Source organism: Anas platyrhynchos, chromosome 3 (genome assembly GCF_047663525.1).
Source record: "Anas platyrhynchos isolate ZD024472 breed Pekin duck chromosome 3, IASCAAS_PekinDuck_T2T, whole genome shotgun sequence".
Taxonomy (NCBI): Eukaryota; Metazoa; Chordata; class Aves; order Anseriformes; family Anatidae; genus Anas; species Anas platyrhynchos.
This window is the reverse complement of record NC_092589.1, coordinates 89,391,219-89,411,019: the sequence shown is the minus strand read 5'-3', so window position 1 is coordinate 89,411,019 and position 19,801 is coordinate 89,391,219. Positions and strand designations below refer to the sequence as shown.

The 19,801-nt window shown below is 36.2% G+C and overlaps 1 protein-coding gene across 29 annotated transcripts in view; it reads left to right on the top strand.

Annotated features, from left to right (window-relative positions):
• The window catches only part of RIMS1 (regulating synaptic membrane exocytosis 1), a 318,971-nt gene that overhangs the window by 105,172 nt on the left and 193,998 nt on the right, over window positions 1–19,801 (top strand). For all 29 annotated transcript variants that reach the window (XR_011808513.1, XM_038176856.2, XM_072036301.1 and 26 more), the window contains exons 2-3: window positions 15,979–16,192; window positions 17,747–17,758. Coding sequence is in view for 28 of the 29 variants with exons in the window: in XM_038176856.2 (XP_038032784.1) it covers window positions 15,979–16,192; window positions 17,747–17,758 (226 nt within the window). In the remaining variant the exon portion in view is untranslated. The remainder of the gene's footprint in view (window positions 1–15,978; window positions 16,193–17,746; window positions 17,759–19,801) is intronic.

The window sequence follows — 19,801 nt, the reverse complement described above, 5'->3', positions numbered from 1 at the left end:
GGACCAAATTTTCTTGAGGGTTGACTTTGTTGCCTTTGACTACTCAACAACCCGTGGGCTCCCACGGCACTTGAATCATGGAGCCTGAAGCTCTGTGAGTGCGTGTTGCTTACCGTGCTGATGGGAGAACCACTGCAGAATAGTAGAACAACATTTACCAAGGAAAACCTTTGGAAACATGCCTCTGCCTAATTTATGAGTATTTCAGAGTAGCACGCAGAATCATAAAACAGCTTAGTAGGCTTTGTGCAGTGTTTCCCAAAGGACACTCATTCCTGTTATTTAAGATATTATTGGTTTAAAATGAGCCCCAGGGTTTTTCTGTCAGGATTTAAATGGCAAATGGGTTGGCAGAAGTTCTCCTTCTCTTAAAATCATACCTATGACTAGTATGACTACTGAGAAGCAAATGCTAGTGGTTTTGCTGAATGTGATTAATGAGCACTTGGTTAATGAAGCCTTTCTCCTGGTGTCCTTTAGATGTTTTTTTCCATAGTATAATTTTCCAGTATGTGTTGTTACAGAAAAAATGCATCTCTCAATAAATTAGTGGTATTGAACTGTATGGACTAAATTTGTGTTTGAGACTGTCTTTTGGGAAGAGTTCATGTATAAATTGAGTTCAGGCAGAATTCAGGTGCTGTTTAACATCTTTGTTGTCAATATGGACAGTGGGATTGAATGCACTCTCAGCAAGTTTGCCGGGGGTGCCATCCAGAGGGACCTGACAGGTTTGAAAGGGGGGCTTGTGTGTAGCTCATGAGGTTCAACAAGGCCAAGTGCAAGGTGCTGCATCTGGGTCAGGGCAATCCCAAGCACAAATACAGGCTGGGCAGAGAATGGATTGAATCTTCTGCCCTGTGGAGGAGAAGGACCTGGGGGTATTGGTTGATGAGAAGCTCAGCATGAGCCAGTGACATGCACTTACAGCCCAGAAAGCCAACCGTGTCTTGAGCTGCATAAAAAGAAGCAAGGCCAGTTTCAAGGGAGGCGATTGTCCCCCTCTGCTCTGCTCTCATGAGACCCCACCTGGAGTGCTTTGTTCAGCTCTTGGGCCAGGAAGGGTATGGAAGTATTCAAATGAGTCCAGAAGAGGGCCACGAAGATGATCAAGGGGCTGGAGCACCTCTCTTAATGAAGCCAGGCTGAGGGAGTTGGGGTTGTTCAGCCTGGAGAAGAGAAGGCTCCGGGAAGACCTTATAGTGGCCTTCTAGTACCTAAAGGAAAGCTAGGGAGGGACTCTTTGTCAGGGGATATAGTGATAGGACAAGGAGTAATGGTTTTAAATTAAAAAACGGTAGGTTTACATTAGATATAAGGAAGAAATTCTTTAATCCGAGGGTGGTGAGGTGCTGGCACAGATTGCCCAGAGAAGCTGCGGATGCCCCATCCCTGGAGGTGTTCAAGGCCAGGCTGGAAGGGGTCCTGGGCAACCTGACCCAGTGGGTGGCATCCCTGCCCATGGCAGGAGGGTTGGAACTGGGTGATCTTTGAGGTCCATTCCAACACAAGCTATTCTGTGATTCTATAATTCTATGAAAACTTGGGAATTAGTCATAGTTGATAGATAACAGGAAAGAAAGAGAGGAAGACCTCAAACTGGATTTTTTTTTTTTTTTTTTATAGTCCTTGTGGAGGTTTAGATCAAACGAATAATAGTTTATACTAATTTGGGACTCATACTTTTTACTCAACAATTTCATTAGATAAGACAATTTTGTAGAACAATCCTTTGTTAACACTGATTTAATTTTAGCTTGTGTATTATCTGTGAACATCAAGAGGCAAGGATGCTTGCCACATTACAGGCTCTGTTTTTCCACTGACAATATCTTGAAGCTCAAGACAATTTTCTTAAAACTGTTATAAACAGTGATATTTTGGGGAAAAATAGGTAGTGAAAATGTAGAAAGAGCATGCTATGAGTTTCCTGTCTCCAGTAGAATTCTTAAGAAGAATATTTAACTTCAGTAAAGAGTATATTAAAGATAGGAAGTAACATAAATTACAAATATAAAAAGCTTAGAAATTTTTAATTTTACTATGTGCTGTGCTTAAAGCATAAAGTAAAACCAGTAATGTTCTCCTTTTCTAATTTTCTAATTCACTAAAATGCCATATGCTTTTCATTTGTGTTTACTTTGGCATCCTGAAGAATGAAGAGAATTAAATAATGCTGGAGACAAGCTTAATCATTATCTTGTGTTCAAGCACATTGATGGTATATTTAAAATAGATGTGTGAGCCTTTTTTGTTCCTTGTAATATGGATATTATAAAAGAAGCTGAACATGATGATAAATTAGAGATGCTCTCAGCGAGGCTGTTTGAATTATTTTTAGGTTGAAGACATACTGTACACACTGGGACTCGGTTGAATATAATTAATTTGAAATGTTATCACTGTTGTGCTTGCAGTCCTATTGTCATTATTATTTTTATTTTTTTTTTGTTCTGCATCTTGCTGGCTTCTATCACACCCCTCACTGCGAGATCTTTTCCTGTTTTGCACGTGTCCTGTTTGTTACCACCATATGGTAGTTAGATTTTCAGTAGCTTTGCTCTGTTTACAGACCACTGTGCTTTGTCATATTTTTGCTGCTCACCCCGTAATGCCATCTGATACCTATCATCTGTTTAACACGTTGGATGCCAAAAATATTCAGATTTTTTTTTTCAGATGTATGTGTGAGAAAGACTGTTTCAGAAAGCTGTTTTAATAAGCATTGCTCCAAAGTAATTTCCTGTTATGTTGAATCAGTACCCACACCTTTCAACTTTCCAAACTTTGTAACAGGTGCCAGCTGACTGAAATGATATACTGCTGCTTTGAGGATTTATTTTATTTTATTTTTTGCTTGTGTGCATTACACTGTTAGCAACAGACTGTAATGTCTTTAAGCATCTTTTCCCACTGTGTGATTGTAACCAAAACAATATTCTCAAGGCATAGCAGGGTCTATTCTTACCCTAGTTGCCAATTGCATCTCTATGAAGGTTGCACTTAGTAACTATTTTTGAAACTGGTTTGATGGATAAAATCCATTATGATTTGCAAGCGTTGGCATTAGTGACGGCTGATGCCATTTTAACCCAGTATTTAAATCTCTCATGATACTGACACCCAAAAAAATCGCCTACTGTCATGATATAATTAAATTTTTGGAACGGGGGAACAGATAGTATGAAAATGATTGCATCACTGAATTAAAGGTGGAGGATTTGAGGTATTAGGCATGAAGAATTTTCTTTCAGAGGAGGGATGCATTTTAAGATGCAAAAATCTTGAGTTGCGAAGTGTTCATAAGCGTAAATTTTAGCACAGGGGCGTGTAAATCTCTGTTTCCTATGGCTTCTTGATGAGGATGTAGAACAGTGATTCACTTTTGTGTACGTGTAATGAAGCTGTGTATTTCTGTGATCATCTCCTGTCAGTTTACCTGGGTACTTCAGTGGATGTGGTTTTCTGAGTTGACTTAACAGCTGGAAAGGGCAAGTCCATATAGGACCAGCTGACTATAAAGGGGAGCTGATCTTTGGATTGTCTCACGTGATGTGCGGTTGTTCTGCTGTGTGGAGTTGGGTTATCTTTGTTGCAGGTAGACCAGGACTGACCAGGACTGACTTGGCTGACCAGGACAAATTCTGCCTGTGTTATGTGATGCATACAGCTGAACCTAGGGATGCTACTGATTAATGCTGTTCAATTGGATAAATGAGTTATCTTATATTCTCTGTTTCTTATATGCTGCTTTGTTAGTAGTTTGGAGTAAGAGATAAATACTGGTTTGCATATTTGTAATTTTGTGTAGGTGCAAATTTGAACCTTACTTTTTAAAAGTGTTCTAAAGATTTCATTTCCCCCCCTTTTATTCCTTTAATTCTGTAGCTTTTTAATTGTAAAATCCGCCTACCGATCTCCTTCAGGCTTTTTACATTTTGTTTTATATTATTTTCAGTTATTTTCCATGTTATGTCTGGTTGGGTACAGTGTGATGACCATTCTTAGAAAAAAAACCATGGTCATTAGCACATTGTATGATTCAATGAATAAAATAAATACATTGAAGAGAAGGCCATTTCTTTATTTCTGACTTCTCCTTTGCTTCGCTCTGAAAAGAGATTAGGTTTTGTTCGTTCACAAAAATGTGATTTCAGTGAAGTTTAGCTTAAATAAATGATATTTGTATTCTATAATAAAATGAAGCCAGTGTTTTTGAAGAGAAAATAAATCAAATTGTTCTTTACTCATTGACTTAATGTATTTTAAGGGATGTTTTCTGGCTGAGCCACTTCATGATACATTATTTTACTGGAGAAAATTCCTATGGGGCCTGGAGACTACTGCTCAAAATACCACCGTGTGCTGCTTTCAGTGAAGGAATGGCATTACGGCAGTGTTATGCCATCATGCTGACACAGGTCAGCATTTTCAGGAGAAGTGTTTCGCATGTCTTTTTTACTACTTGTGGAAGACAGCATGGTGCTGAATAAGATGTGAACAAGGAAAATGAAGTCATTGCTTAGTTCATATGGGAAAGCATGATCCAGTACCTGAAATACTCCACTTTTTATAGCCTATTATAAAAGTAGAGGTGATACTTCCTTCTTATTAGCTGGCAGAACAATAATAAGGAATAAAGCTAAAACCTACCCAGGCTTTGGTAGTAGTTTTTATACCTGTTTTTAAACTAGTCATATTCTGTTGGTAGTTACATGTTTTTTATTTTTATTTTTTCCCCCACAGAGTGATTTTTCACTCATTCTCTGTATTATAGGTTGTTGCCACCACACCATCTAATCAATGCTCTTGATTCTCAGGCATGTTGAAGCACACTTTCTTTATGAGTTGTTTTGTGTTGCCATGAGAAAATCCAGAGCTGTTGATTTGTCTGACAATAATTAGTTTCTCTCTGCATCTCGATGAAACTTACTTTAAGGAACTTTCCATCAGTCCTTTTTAGGAGGTTCTGTAAAAGGACCTTGTGTTCAACTTATTTTGGGCTTGTTTTTTTGGAAGCAAATGTGTATGAAAATTACTTGTAAACTTGCAAATTCAATTGACCCTTTTTTTTTTTTTCTCTTCCCTTTCCCTCTCCCCCCTTTTTTTTCTGTTTCCTTGACTCCTGTGATTTTTTTCACAGTTTCATGGTGTGTTTTAGCTCCACCACTTAGATCATGTTTTGTAGCTCCATCCTCCTTTCTTTGGCCATATTATGGGTGGAAGACCAACAGTGGCCTACTGGGGCTGCCCAAGGAAGAGTAAAAGAAAAAGGCAAATGAGTAGAGATGTGTCTCCTAACTGCATGATACCATTGCATGTACCTTTTTATATCTGTTATGTGTTGTTGTAGTTAAATGCTGAGTTGACTGTGTTAGGGCACCCAAGTAGTCTAGCCTGGGAAGTTGGCAATTGCGAGATGAGAGAGGAATCTAGCCCATGGGACTGATGATGAATAAGGGAAGTTCAAATAATTGCTGGAAGGGAAGACACTATGGTTAAAATAGGATGGTAAAAGAAGGAGAACGGCTGAACATTTAGCAAATACAGCATGTTTTCTGCAGTGCAGCACTGAGTAAGCCCTAGGGCGCAGAGGCAGTCTGCTTTCTAGAGGCATGGTGGACTTTGCTTCAGGAGACCAAAGACAATGTGTACCATGACTTGTCATTTCCTTGTTTTCACCAAAGAAAGTTGTGCTGAATTTGATGTTCAGATATGAGCCAAGAAAGCATTGAGAACTATGGTTGTTGCTTGCAGTGTTTAAAATGTGCTGTTTCCAGAGAGCTTATTTAGAAATGTTTATGAATATTATGTTGGTGTAAAACAAGGTGCAAACTCACTAAACGGATCAGAGTTTATATTATATTAAGCAAGGTAACTTCACCTTGTGTCATTGAATTTGGGCAATGTAATTATTCATGGTCCATACAATTAAAAATCTTGCTAGGATAATACTAAGTAATTGTTACATTAGTGAAACTATTATCCTTTTCCTGTCTGTGGGAGATACGAGAGTGGGTAGCTCCTTGCCACCATTTCCAGCTCGCCATCATATTTCTGTTCTTTTAACTGATCAACATTTCTGAAGACATTAATACTAACTCTTTGGCTTGTACTTTGATCATAAAGGTTTTGAGGAGCTTTACAAGAAACCTTGTGTCATGGTCAATCTAAAATAGTGCACTTCTGCTGCTTTGGCCTCTCTTTATCTGACTGGATAAAGTTGGTTGGAGCCTCTTCCACCCTGATGTAATTACCATTACTACCTCACAGGAATCTTTCATCTGTTTTTCCCATGTCCATGAATTGTATCGCCCTAGTGTGTGCTAGAGGAAAGACCGAGACGTCTTTCTCCTGGCTTTTGTGCAGTAGCTGCTGGAATGTCAAGAGTAAGGCTCATGCCCTGCACTAAGGGCGTGTGTCTCCAGATCCCAACACGTAACAGCAATCAGATGGAAGGGCTTTTATCTCTTTCATAAGTCTGAGGAAGGGGCAGAGACGTTCCCAAAAGTGCAAGGGTTGTAGATCCAAAGATGCAGTTAGGAGAGGGCCATACTGGGTTGAAAGGTGTTGTCTCCCTCCTCTCTGTCATGCTTCATTGTTTTGGTCTGTTAGAACATTCACATTCAAATAATTCTTTATTGTTGAAACTTAACAATTTTCTCTTCGAAAAAAGTCCTCATGCAACTGAAACACTTATAATGAAAAATGAGACTTCAACTTTTGGAAGCTTACTACTAGGAGCTGTACTCTTATTTCAGTGAGTGGAAATAGCCACGTGAGGAGAATTGAACGTCTTTTTAGCAATGGTATTAGTTTTTGGATTTTTATGAAGTCTCAGCATAAAACTTACAGACGTCATTACAAAAAAACAACAGTGGATTTAGATTATTTTGTGCAACAGTCATGAGATGTAAGAATGTATGTTTTTAAACAAAGAAAGGATAATCATTAACTATTTTTTCCACATAAGGCATTGCTTTCTTCCGTACTAAATATATTTCAGCGTGTAAGTGCTTTTTAATACAAGACATACCCGGTTTCTTTCTGAACTCCTCAACAATATCTTTTTTAGTACTGTTGGGCGGTATTTGCTTAGTTAGCTGCTTTCTCTCGTATACCTCAGAAAGGGTAATGGTCATTTGGGAGGAACTGTGGGAAGCTGGAATGCAAATTCCTTGTTGTAGATATTGCACATTTCTGACTCACAGTTCTTCAGTTGTGTAAGGAGGAAGTCTGCTTGTAGGCTGAGATTATTTAAAATAAAAACAACACATAGGAGTATATGAAAATAACGTTTTCAATAATCTACATTAGGAAACTTCCAGGAAGCTGTAGAATTAAATTGTATACACATTATTTAATGAGTTCTTTATACACTTGTCGAAAACCTGCACTTGGTAAAATTTTAGTTTAAAAATGTCTGTGTGAAGTTACTGCTGGTGAAGAGGCACTAGTGAATAAAGCCTCCTGTTCTGTCTAGGCAGCAGCAGCCCACGCCAGGGTGCCTCCGCTCTGACGTGATGGGGACTTGCTAAGACGTTTTTGTCTTAGCCTTTATGGTCGTGTTATGATGTTGCCATTCATTATAGGCATGATAAGAGATTACATGAAGGAACTGGAATTAAGATCTAATATAACTTGTATAGAGGGCATAAGTATTTGTTAGATGTGATCATATTTTAATTCCAGCTGTGGTGGCCAGGTCTGAACTCCTGTGTGAGATCTTTAAGTGAAGCCTTCATCTTGGCCAAGTCTGAACTTTAACCTGAACCTCATAATGAAATGCTTTATGGTTAAATTGTGCCTGGTTCCCAGGATCTCATGCATATTGGAAAATATCAGCATTCCTTAAAAGCATTTTGTTCCTCATGGACATGAGGAAAGTATGAACATATCGCCTGAAGGCTCAGAAACCAAAAACTAAGTAACTAAGATCACAAAATGGTGAAAAAGTAATTCAAAAAGTAACTTCATGTATTTCTTAATAATGTTGGGAGATTTGTATTACGATATTGCCTGGAAGTACTTGTCATGGACTATAACACTTCTGAGTGAGGGTTTTTACAGACATAAAAAAGAAAAAAGCAATCTTTTTCATGGGGGCAGCCAGCAGCAGATAATAAAATAACGTGAAATATTGTCTGGCCTGGTAAGTAAAAGGTTTAACATACCAGTAACCTCTTTTTTTTTTTTTTTTTTTTTTTTTTTTGTAAAAATCTTTGTAAACATCAAGGTAAAGGAGAGTTTGAAGAGGATGATGGAGTGATGATAATTTTGATGATAATACTCCTACATTAGGGGCAACAAGGGGAAAACCAGCATGATTCTAGCTTGAAAGTTTAACCCAGGAGGAAGTGTCAGCTGAGTTCTCAGCACTGGATGAAAAATGATAGGTAAGGCAGAAACAGGCTGTGAAAGTCTTTGAAGGTGAAGACAAGCCATTTATATTTTGTACAATACAAAAGAGGGTTCATTGGAGGAATACAAAGAGACAGGTAAAATTAAATTATATTTGTTGCAGGATTCTGATCACACTGTCAGCAGGACAGGCTTGAACTGGTGAGAAAAGGAACTGATGGATAAACTGATGATGGCTGAATATTTAATCTGGACAGAGATTAAATTAGATAAACATTTTTTTCTTTTAATTTTCAAAGCAAATATCCAAGTCTTGTATAGTATTTTGAGGTGAAGGTCTACATGTACATAGGTCTGAGTCCAGTATAACACAGGAGTTTGTGGTCCTGAGTGGCAGGCAGAATATAGGTGATAGTGAAGTTTTAGTGGGGGTATGTGGTGATCTCTATTTCAGTTAGTGGGGGTTGATGGACAGGTCACACATGACAGAAATCAGAAATCTGTGCCAAAATCTTTGGTTTGGACAGAACAAGAGAAGTATGGGGTAGAGAGGCAGACTGTGAGTTACAAGTGAGTTAGACTGTGAGTTACAAGACTGTAAGTACAAGACTGTGACCAATAAAACAGAGAAAGATGATATCTCAGGATGTGGAAGAGAAAGGTCTGGTGCCCAACAGGATTCAGGTGATTGCTGGTGAGATGAAAAACATCATTGGTGTAAGGTGAAGACCAAGTTGAAAGAAGAATTGTGTTGAATTATAATTGTGTGTTGAATGAGGCAGAGGAGAATGAAGAAACCTTCAGGCTAAGTAAAATCTCAGATTTTGAGGAAAGCAATTGTTCCTGTTATAGGATATATAACATACTATATGTGGTATATAATAATTCATGTGATATAAAATATTGGAGAAAAACATGTAGGAGGGATAGACCTACAGGAAATGTGAACAGGGAAGGGACAGATGTGTGGTAAGTGAAGTTGCAGAAGAGTGAGGAGTCTGACAGTAGGTTAAAGCAAAGGGGCTAGAAGTAGCAGGTAATACTTGTATTACTTTTAAAGAAATAAGGCTTTTTTTGCTCAAAGGATTAGTTGATTGATCAGGTTCTTACCTGTTTCACAACTTATGTAAGTCCACCCATGTGTTGCTTGCCTTTGGCAAGCGTATTTTATAGCCAAATAGTATATTCTACTCTTAAAATGGCAGTTTGCACTGAATAAAAAAGTCCAAGAATAACAATATTAAGGAATATTGACATAACATCCAAAGTCACTTACAAGAACAATATTTTGCAATATGAATACATTCAACAGTTATTTGACTTTCACAAAGTGATCAAAAGAGGTATCGTATCATCCATGCTAAAAAGCAGCACACCTCAAACATGCAAAAACTCCTGAATTTTGAATATGCTAACATTAATTTTGCTACATCATGCACTGAGGAGTTGGAAGTTAGAGTTGTTTATTTCCTGTTCAACCTAAATCTGTCCTACTTGTGCAGAGAATGTAAGGTTATAAATTTTAGCAACAGATTTATGTGACGTGATGATACATGGCAGATATATCTAGACTTCTTTACAGGACTTTAGCTGTTCTTCTAGTCAGCATGTGCTAGATTCACCCTAAATTCCCCATTTCCTTTGATTTAGACAAAACAATCCATAGTATCTTGCTAAGGTTGCCTGTCTTGACTTTGTTGTTTAAAGTGTGTATTCCCGAAAGCCATCACAGGCTGACAGCTTTTCCTAGTTAAGATGTTAGTGCGGATTAAGGGAAAAGCTAGATGCCTTGCTGCTCTCTCTAGGAACATCTGCGAACATCTGCATGAGACTGACATCACAGATGAGGATATGAAGCACTGGCAGACCAGCAAGGCATCCAGGGAGACCTAGGTGTTTCCAGGGTTTCTGGAGCTGCTGAGCAGTGGTTTTCAGATCATAGCATCAGTGTAGCCACCTAAAGTTTTTTAGATCTAGTAGTTGCATTAAATAACCAGAAGTCCTAGAACTTCTCTTGTTCAGTGTAAATTTGTCAGTTACGCCACTAGCATGTTAATGAAGAATTAGTCTTTTGTGCATTTCCTACAGTTGATGATAATGTTTAGAAACAAATCTGAATTTGTATTCTTGTACTAGCTTTTTTTTTTTTTTTCAATTAAAAAGAATGCTAAGAACTGAACTTAATAAAAGTCTCACTGATTTCATGAAAAAAGTTTCCTCTGTGTGATTATGAGTATGCATGGGTGAACAGGGCAAAGTACAGCATTTTGTTAAGATCTTTTTTCATTTATGCTATAGCCACTTACAGTTTCTTAAGGTTATGTCACCTAGAAGGCAGCACATTTTCCGACTACCAAGAACTCACAGCAGGGTGTGATATTTTTATAATATTAAATCATAAGATTACAAGATTCAATCATTTGAGTTGAACTGGGAGGTTTAAAACACAATCTTTAGTGCCATCTGCTGGATTTTAAAGTAAGTAGAACACATGGTTTCATGCTACATTTAAAAATCATTTAAAATTTTAACTGTGCATAAAATGACCCAAATACTTGGCATTTTTAGAAAATGTGCTCAGACAGAGCAGAAAAAAACCTGGAAACCTCAAAATATGTTGTGAAGTCATACTGTAAAAGTGAATGGTTTAAGTCTTTTGCTATATGCATGAAAACTGTGTATTGGTTCTTGTCATACATTATCATCGGTGTCAACAGCTCATGTATTTGTGGTAAAGTATTGAGGCTGATGCTTATGAATCCAGAAACAGAGTCATGTATTGTTGCACTTGTAGATACTTCTTTGTTTCTCCATGAAGAGAATGGTTTTAATCCTGTGTGTGGAGAGGTCTTTCTTACTTCATAAGTTTATTACTTAATGGAAGGTGAAGCAGTACTGAAGTCTTGGGCCATCAGATGATTGTGTTGGGGATCTGAACATTTCCAAAGGCAGAGGCCCTGTTTCTAGGAAAGGGTGAAGTGTCACACATAAAAGAGGAGCTCTTGGTGGCACCTGAAGTGATATGTTTTACTACATTGAGCCAAAAAGATGTTAAAAAAGGTAGATGCTGCAAGCCCTTTAAGCAAGAAATATGCTAGGGTGATAAAGAACAAAAATGAAGGGACATTTGGTTCAGCAACATTATTAATATATTTTACATTTTATTAGATTAATAAACAGATTACATTAATTTTGATCTCTATTTAACTTACAAGAATTCTAATGTATTTTTAAATCTGAACGGGGATGGTTATTTTTCAAATGAGTTCATATGTCATATCTAACATCTTATTTACTTATGCAACAGCTGCTGATAGATTTTGTGGATTAAAGGACTAAATATTAAGGAACAGATAAATGTATAAATTTTCTTCTGGGTGACATCAAAGATTTCTGGGTGACATCAAAGATTTGCAGTTTCAAGCGACACTTGAGTTGAGTCAAGAATGGTCATTAAATTTATGCACTCTGTACTAAAGTCACCACCACAAAAAACAAACAACAGCAAAAAGCTTTTACAAAATAGTGTTATTGGAAGATATTTTTTGCCATTAAGAATTTGTTTTTCCATTGTGAAATATATATTCAATGAAATCTGTTGAAGATATCATTTCAAACAAATATTAATTTTTAATAAGAACGAACATTTGGTATATAAAAATCAATACTGAATTTAACTGTATTTCTTAGAGAACGGTTACAGAACACAACCAGATAGGAATTTTAGCCTTTTTTTTTTTTTTTTAATAAGCAATATAAAAATGTAATGAATTAGATTTCATTGTTAACCTGTGTCCTGATGTGCATGAAAACTGTAAGAAGAGTTCAGTTGCAGTGCATTGCTCTCTCTGGCCATCTTCCACTTCCTGCAGTATCTCACAGTTTTGAAGGAAAATTTTTGTGAAACTTCTTCATACTGAGTTACACTTGTTCTCAATCATCAGTGTTAAGTCCTGGGACGGTTTCCACTGTTTTTGTTCTAATATATATATATATATATATATATATTTTTTTTTCCTTTTGTCTTTGAAGGCCAGGTGGGAGATGAAACTCACCTGGCTACACTTTATGGCTACAGCATCAACCCCCAGTAGTAGACCTAGCTAAATTTGGGGATGCATGATGAAAAATGGTATGAATATATGGACATAGTCTTCTTGCACTGGTGCCTGATTGTTCTTTTTGTCTGAAGGAATTGAACCTGCCTTAAGGGTTCCCCCAGTCTTTACTTAAATGTTATTATGAACTCTCTAACTTAACCTTTAGGTGCATGTCTACATTAAGGAATGTTTAGTAGACTTAAGTTTTTCCTCTGATGAAAATGTGGCTTATAGCTTGGAAGTTAAGGAGCAACCTTGAAAAATATCCATCTGTGTTTTAGTTCTTGCTCCAGAGAATACTTAAATCTTTTGTATAAGGCAAGGCTGTTAGGATGGATTTGTTGCCACTGTTATAGAAAGGCTAGAAGTATGGGCATTCTGTCGTCCCACAAAAAGGTGGAAAAGGTGTTTCAAACCTTGGAAAAGAACTAATTGCCATGACGACTTGCCATGAGCTGGGTAAGATTCTTCATGCTCCATGAAAATTTGTGTTAGGTGACAATACTGGAAAATAACAGATTTTGGTGGGCAAAATTCCTTTAATTTCCCTTACAGCACATTCACTAACCCCAGTAAGAGAGTAGCAGTTATTAATGCGCTTTCTAAGCTGCATACAAGATCAAAAATAATAAATCAGAAGAATGCTGTGTAACTGGAAACGAGCAGGAACAGGTGCACTGCTTTCTGTTGTCTTCCCTTTCCACATTAAGAAAGAGTTAGGGCTTTAAGTCTTGCTATAGTGGAGGAGAACAGGATTTAGTTTCCATGGTTTCAGTTTTTAATAAAATATTTTATATAATAAGAAATTTACCTCCAGACCTCCCCATTATTTAAATTTATTCCTTAAGCTGGTTATTATGCTCATTCTCGAATGTTTTCATTTTTTTTTTTTTTCATTCTAAGTGAGCAGCTGTGTAAGATAAATTAAATCATGTGTAATCCAATAATGTGGCCAAAAGTATTCAGTTTCTCCAGTATTTTTCCTAATTCTGTTGACCCACTTTCCTCATCTTACTCAACACTGCAAAGGTTTTTTAAGGAGGCTAGTAAGAAATAAAAATAAAACAAAAATTCCATTTGCTACTCCTGCCAAGTTTTTCATTAGCATAAAGCATTAAGTGTAATGCATCATGTTTGTACTGAGGGAGAATAAAATATTTGGATTCTTAGCTTTCCCTCTAAATATTGCTGCATCTGTACAGTGTGCCTATAAGAGGTCATTATTTTTAGTGTGAGAGTTAGTATGAGCAGTGATATTCCTGCCCAAATTGAATGTGTATTTTACTGTGATTTCCAATGTTAAGTTGAATCATCTAAATATTTTAAATATTTTTAGAATAATTTTCTAAATGAGTATCATCTTAAAGTAAAAATATCCACTTCACCAAAACAGTATTTTATGTAAACAGTGCTGATTTCTTATCTCTTAAAAGTCAAAACATCACACTCCAAAAAAATAAAATAATCCTGCAGTAAAACAGAATTCTCTCACTACGTTGGTTAAATGGAGACATCAGTCTATGCTAATTAAGAGTGTAAGTAGCTCAAAGCAGGTGAAAAGTTATCATCAAGACCTCTATAGATGATACACCTACTCATACCATTTATTAAACTCAAGATTACCTGTTTCTATTATTAATCTATGTAGTTGTTCATGATTTTTTAAAATGTTATCCATGGAGATGTAGATTTAAAGAAACACCTGAAAACGTGGGAGAAGAGTCTGTAGATGCCATATAGCATGGTGAAAAGACTTAATTGTACGCGTGCCCTATTGTACTCTCCCACTTAAGCTGCTCAAGGTCTTTGCTCAAGCTAATTAAAATAAAGCTTAGGAGTTGCAGTGCTGTCCTGGTGCACCTACAGAAAAATGTCTTAATTGTATGATTTGGTCAATAGTAAAGTAGTTAACTGAGCTGAAGTGTAATGTTTTGATTAATTAAACTCTCAGATGAGGTTTCACATGGCAGCTGAGTTGATACAACAGCTCATTGGTACAAAATGGGCAGTCCTACTTTCCCCTTGTCCTTCTTGTTTCTGGCTTCAGGAGCCCAAGTCCTGGAGACCTTCTTTTGAGGTCTCCAGTGGCCTGCTCAGAGTGGAGTGATTCAGCAAGCTAAATAATGATTTATTTTAATTTATTTTTTACTTTTTATTTTTGGTCAGGCAAGTTCATTTTCTGTTGGTTCAGGTCTATGGATTTTCTCATTAAGGAGGACTTGGTAAATGTCCAAAGAAGTATCAATAGTGTGCATCCAGGAGTAGGAAAGGAGTTGGACTGCCCCTTCTGGAAGGGCCTAGGCCTTTGGCTGGTTCCTCTCTGAAACTTCATCTTTGCCATCAGTGTCTCATAGAAACCAGCAGGAGAAAAGGTTTTCCTCAGAGATAATGTTATGTAGCTGTAACATAGGTCTTCACATCATGGTAATATGAAAAAAAAAACAAACCACCACTGATTATATTACTATTTTGACTTACAGAAAGGGAAGTGAAGGATAGAGAAGTAAATTTACTTGCCTGAGCTTATGATTTAAATGGGCTTATTATTTAAAAGTTGGGTCTTCTGAGCAATAAGGTATTTAGCAAGTTGGTGAACATGCTGTCAGACAATTTGTTACTTGGGGCAGCTGGAAGAGAAGTGCTACTCCTTTAAAAACCCATCTTCATCTTAAAAATCTATATACTTGTTAATACTTCAATAATTAAGTTGAAAGATATCTCTGTAATGAGGGACAGGAAACCCTAGATAGTCTTGCAGAGCTCTGTAATTAACACTAATGAGAGAATATTACATTCTGTTAATATATGGATTTGACTTTAAAAAAATCATATTCTCCTTCCTAGTGATAGTGTAATTGTAGTACACTTAGCAGAACGTTTAAGCTATATGTGTTAGTAATCTGTGCTTTGAAACCCTAAGTGTAATGCTGTAACTGAAGATTGAGCATCCTTTTCTTTTTCTTTTTTTCTTTTTTCTTTTTTTCTCTTTTTTTTTCTTTTTCTCTTTTTTTTTTTCTTTTTCTTTTTTCTTTTTTCTTTTTTTTTTTTTCTTTTCTTCTTTACTTTATTTTTCTTTTTTTTTTTCTTTTTTTATTTTATTTTTTTTCCTTTTTTCTTTTTTTTCTTTGATTACACCTGCTGGATAATGTTGACTAAAAGACAATGCAAAGTTGCTCAGGCAATTATCTTTCAGTTTTTATTTTGTACATGGTAGATACTCCTATTTAAAGATATGAATTTTTTGCTGTCTTTGTATATTTGCATCAATTTCTGGTCAAGTGAAATTATTTCCTCACTAGCTTTGAAGTAAACCTAACAGGAATACATATGTCTGTTATTTTTTTCCTCTAGATTCTTCTGTACAGTCTTCCAAATGTGGTGTGTATTTTAAATGAAGTGCACTATTATTGTGAACATGCTGAGAATATTAGGTTTAGTTTAAATTGAAAGAAAGAAATACGCAGTAGTATTATTTCCTCCTATTATTGCTATATAAACTTTTTTCTCATCTATGCAGGAGGTTGCATCAACAATTTGAAAGCTATAAAGAGCAAGTAAGAAAGATAGGGGAAGAAGCCCGCCGTTACCAGGGAGAGCACAAGGATGATGCTCCAACATGTGGAATCTGTCATAAAACAAAGTTTGCAGATGGTTGTGGCCATTTATGCTCTTATTGCCGGACCAAGTTTTGTGCTCGATGTGGAGGTCGTGTCTCCCTGCGATCAAACAATGTAAGTCTTCTGATGTGTACTCTTAAGAAAAAGCCTCCTTGACATTGTTACACTGCAGATTGTTCACCTTAAGTTTGGCATTTCATGCTTCATTTTACTTAAGAATTTCACTCATCACTTCATTATGAGGTGTGTATAAAGTAGAATAATGTATTTTGGAGATTCTTAAGGTTCACAGAGTTAACTAAAGCAAAAGAATGCATCATGTGTAGTCCTGTTAAGTGGTGGCTCAAAGGAAGCAGTTGTTTGGAGAGAGTGAAAAAAAAAAACCAAAACCCTTTTGCTGAGGTCAAACTCTACATTGAGAAATTTTTATTGAACTCATTTCATTTTAGATTTCTTTATAAGTGTATACAAAAATCTCTATAGACTTTGCTTCTTTAAAATCAATCAATTTTTGGTTAGGGCAAAAAGCCCTTCCACAAAAAAACACCACAAATATATGCCATTTTATTCTAAATTTATTTTAAAAGAAACACTATAGATTAAACTGGATTAGGTATACTACTTCCAGGGAGGTGAGATAAATCCTTCTCTGTTAGATGCAGTAGCTGTCCACAAAATTGAGAGGTAGCCCAAAATTCCCTCTGTTTGGTCAGTCCCTGATGAGGAACTGGCCACTCACCTGTACATGACCGGTAGGATCAATATTTTGAAGACTACTGTCCAATGATTATTTTTAGCGGATCATCTAGTGTCTTACAATGTATGACATGGTTTTGTTGACTAGCATGAGATGACGTAACTTTCTCATATGGCTTTAAATTGCCAATCTTTCCTGGAAGAAATTCACCTGTTTGCATCAATGTAAATTCAGTTAAAAGTGGTCATCAGTTCTATAGCAGATAAACATGTTCACAAGAGAACAGTTTTTACTTCCGTTGCTCTAAAATTCAACTGAATAAGGGGTTTTGAAATTTGATGTAAACAAAGAAAAAGCCCATAAAAATAATTTCATTATTATTTTAGAAGTTCTTTATAGCTCTGATGTACCTGTGAGTACAATAAATTAAATTCTGTAAAAAATATGTGGATGTGTTGGGCAAAAATTGTGGTACATTCATATTTTAAGATAAATGGATGCATTATATTGTATCACCTGCAGGTGGTATCACTAGAGCAAGTCTGTGAAAATATAGTTTACTTTGATAGGTTATACTATTAATCAGAGTACATATGATACAGCTTATTATTTACTCAGAAAGAAACTGAATATACATTAATTGTTTTTCATCTACTGTTTCAAGTCACAGAAATGGAAACCATGAAAGTTTCCATTCAATTGTAACTTGTCTTTCCTTTGTTATGTTGGTCATTGTTCTGTGGGTTAGGGTGGGAAAACGTATTTTCTACACATGAAGTAGTGTGATCTTTTGATTTGAAGCTTTTTTTTTTCTTTTTTCCATGAAATTTTGTTTTTAGCTCTTTGTAAAGAGTTATTAGAATTGCATTTCTTTGAAATCTGTCTATTAATACTTGCCTATTTTATTCTTTTTCTCTTCTTTTTTCTTTTCTCTTTTTTTTTTTTCTGCTTCCTTGGATGCTTTCCCAAAGGAGGACAAAGTGGTTAGAATCCATGCTTTTTATCATTTATTATTATAATGTTGTTAGTTAACTGGGAAACATATTAATGTAAAAAAAACTGAACTGAAATTGTAAAATGATCCAGAGGGGAGGGGGGGAAGAGCAGAAAACCTAACAACCAGGCCCCTCCCATCATTTGGTTGAACAAACCCGTCAAAGATAGCCCAGCAAGGAAACCCAAGTCTGTTGTCTTACATTAGGACAATGTAAGAAATTAATTAAAAATTGAGGATTATTAATAGGCCAAAAAGTAGAGGAGGTAATTAAATATAATCAAGTTTTATTTCATAAAAATGTCTTTGGTTAACAATTTGACTCTTTGCATGCAAGTTCCTTCCATCAGCTCCAGGAAATCTAAACTAATAATTAAACTGTTTATTAAAATTTTATATCGTTTGATATGTTTTGCTGTGTTTTGCTTCTGGCTGCAGCAAAAATCCAGGGAATTTGTGTAAAATCAGCCATTTGATTTTTACATTTGAAGTAGTTTGCATAGGCAAAGGATAAGCTCTTGAAACTGTACATGGGAGTGAACACATGGAGTGAATCTTTTGTGACTGTATAGTTACCATTTCACAAAACAGTAATGCTTCTTTGTGATCAAATACTGGCTTATACCAAAATATGTGAGTGTAGTTCCCTGTTCATATCTGCATCGTGTGCACAGAGGAAAGGGTAGCAGTACTTGAGCAGCATAGTGTGCGTCCACTAACACCTCTTCCCAGACAGGTCTGCAGAAGGTATTCCAAACTTTAACTTTGAAATTTAGTAGTGGGAATTAGCCTGCTTCCCAGGTACTTCAGCTGAAATGAGTGTGAAGAGATTACAGTCCAGCATCGGTTTTGAATTGCAGGTGATAGTGCTACATTTGCATTATGAAGTGGCTATGTGCCACAGCTCACATCATAGCATAGCTATAACCTGCAATTACTACTGCTAACACCTATAGAGAATGACTTCTATCACCTCTTCATATTGTAGTATTTTTTTTATAGACATTTGTGTTCTGAGAACATGGTTGGTTTTTTAATGACTATAAAATGTAACTTGATACAGCTTTGTTCTACTGTTTAATGTGTGGTTCTCTGAACAAAGTGCTGAAATAATTCAGGACTTCCAGATTTTTTCCATTCTATTAATATAGGGATTAGATTAAGATAGTGTGAAAAGCTTCATCTTGATTTTGATTTGTTACTAAAGCAGCATATCATTGATGAATCCACTGGGTTGCACTGAAAGATTAATGCACTTGCAACAAAGATGTCTTCAGGACCAGAAACAGCAAAGCTCTTAAATGCTAAAAGTGCCATGTAGGTACAGTACAGACACCTAGATTTTGGAGAGCAATCAAACTGAACTTTACTTGAGCTGCTTCTATGCTTGAGACATCCTCCATGCTTCTGTTTTGAAACAAAATGTTGCTAAATAGTCAGAACTATGCAAGCACGCAGGTGTTTTAAAGATTGCATCTTTGATGAGGTGACAGCTTAGGTGTTCGTTTTTGAATCGTGTCATTTGAGATCCAGAAAATAGACCTCACTGCCCTAAAACATTCTGCAGAAATATGTGCTGAAGACATACCTGACTTCTCTGGATTGTCCTAAATTCAGTAAAAGACACCCTTGGTGTTTGCGCTTGCCTTGGTGTAGGTTTCTTTGTGTTGAACTCCAAGCTTCCATATGCCAAGAAAATTACATTTTTACCATGTGATGAAGGTGAGCCACATCCCTTTAACAGCTGAAAAGTCATGTTAGTCAGAGGGAGAATGTCTAATAATTAGGGCTGATTGAGTAAGGAACATGGAGAACTTTTTTATAAAGTATAGTTGCTTTATCAGTGTCTGATTTTGAGAGCTAATGGACCATATGATATGTGTTAATTAAAAAATATAACTACATCCCTAATAATAATGCCTTTTGTAAGCAGGTTAATATGTGTCATTTATACAAAGCAACAACAGAAAAATAACATTTCTTAATTATTTTCAGTGGCTCAACATTTCTGACTAGCCTACATATAGGAACA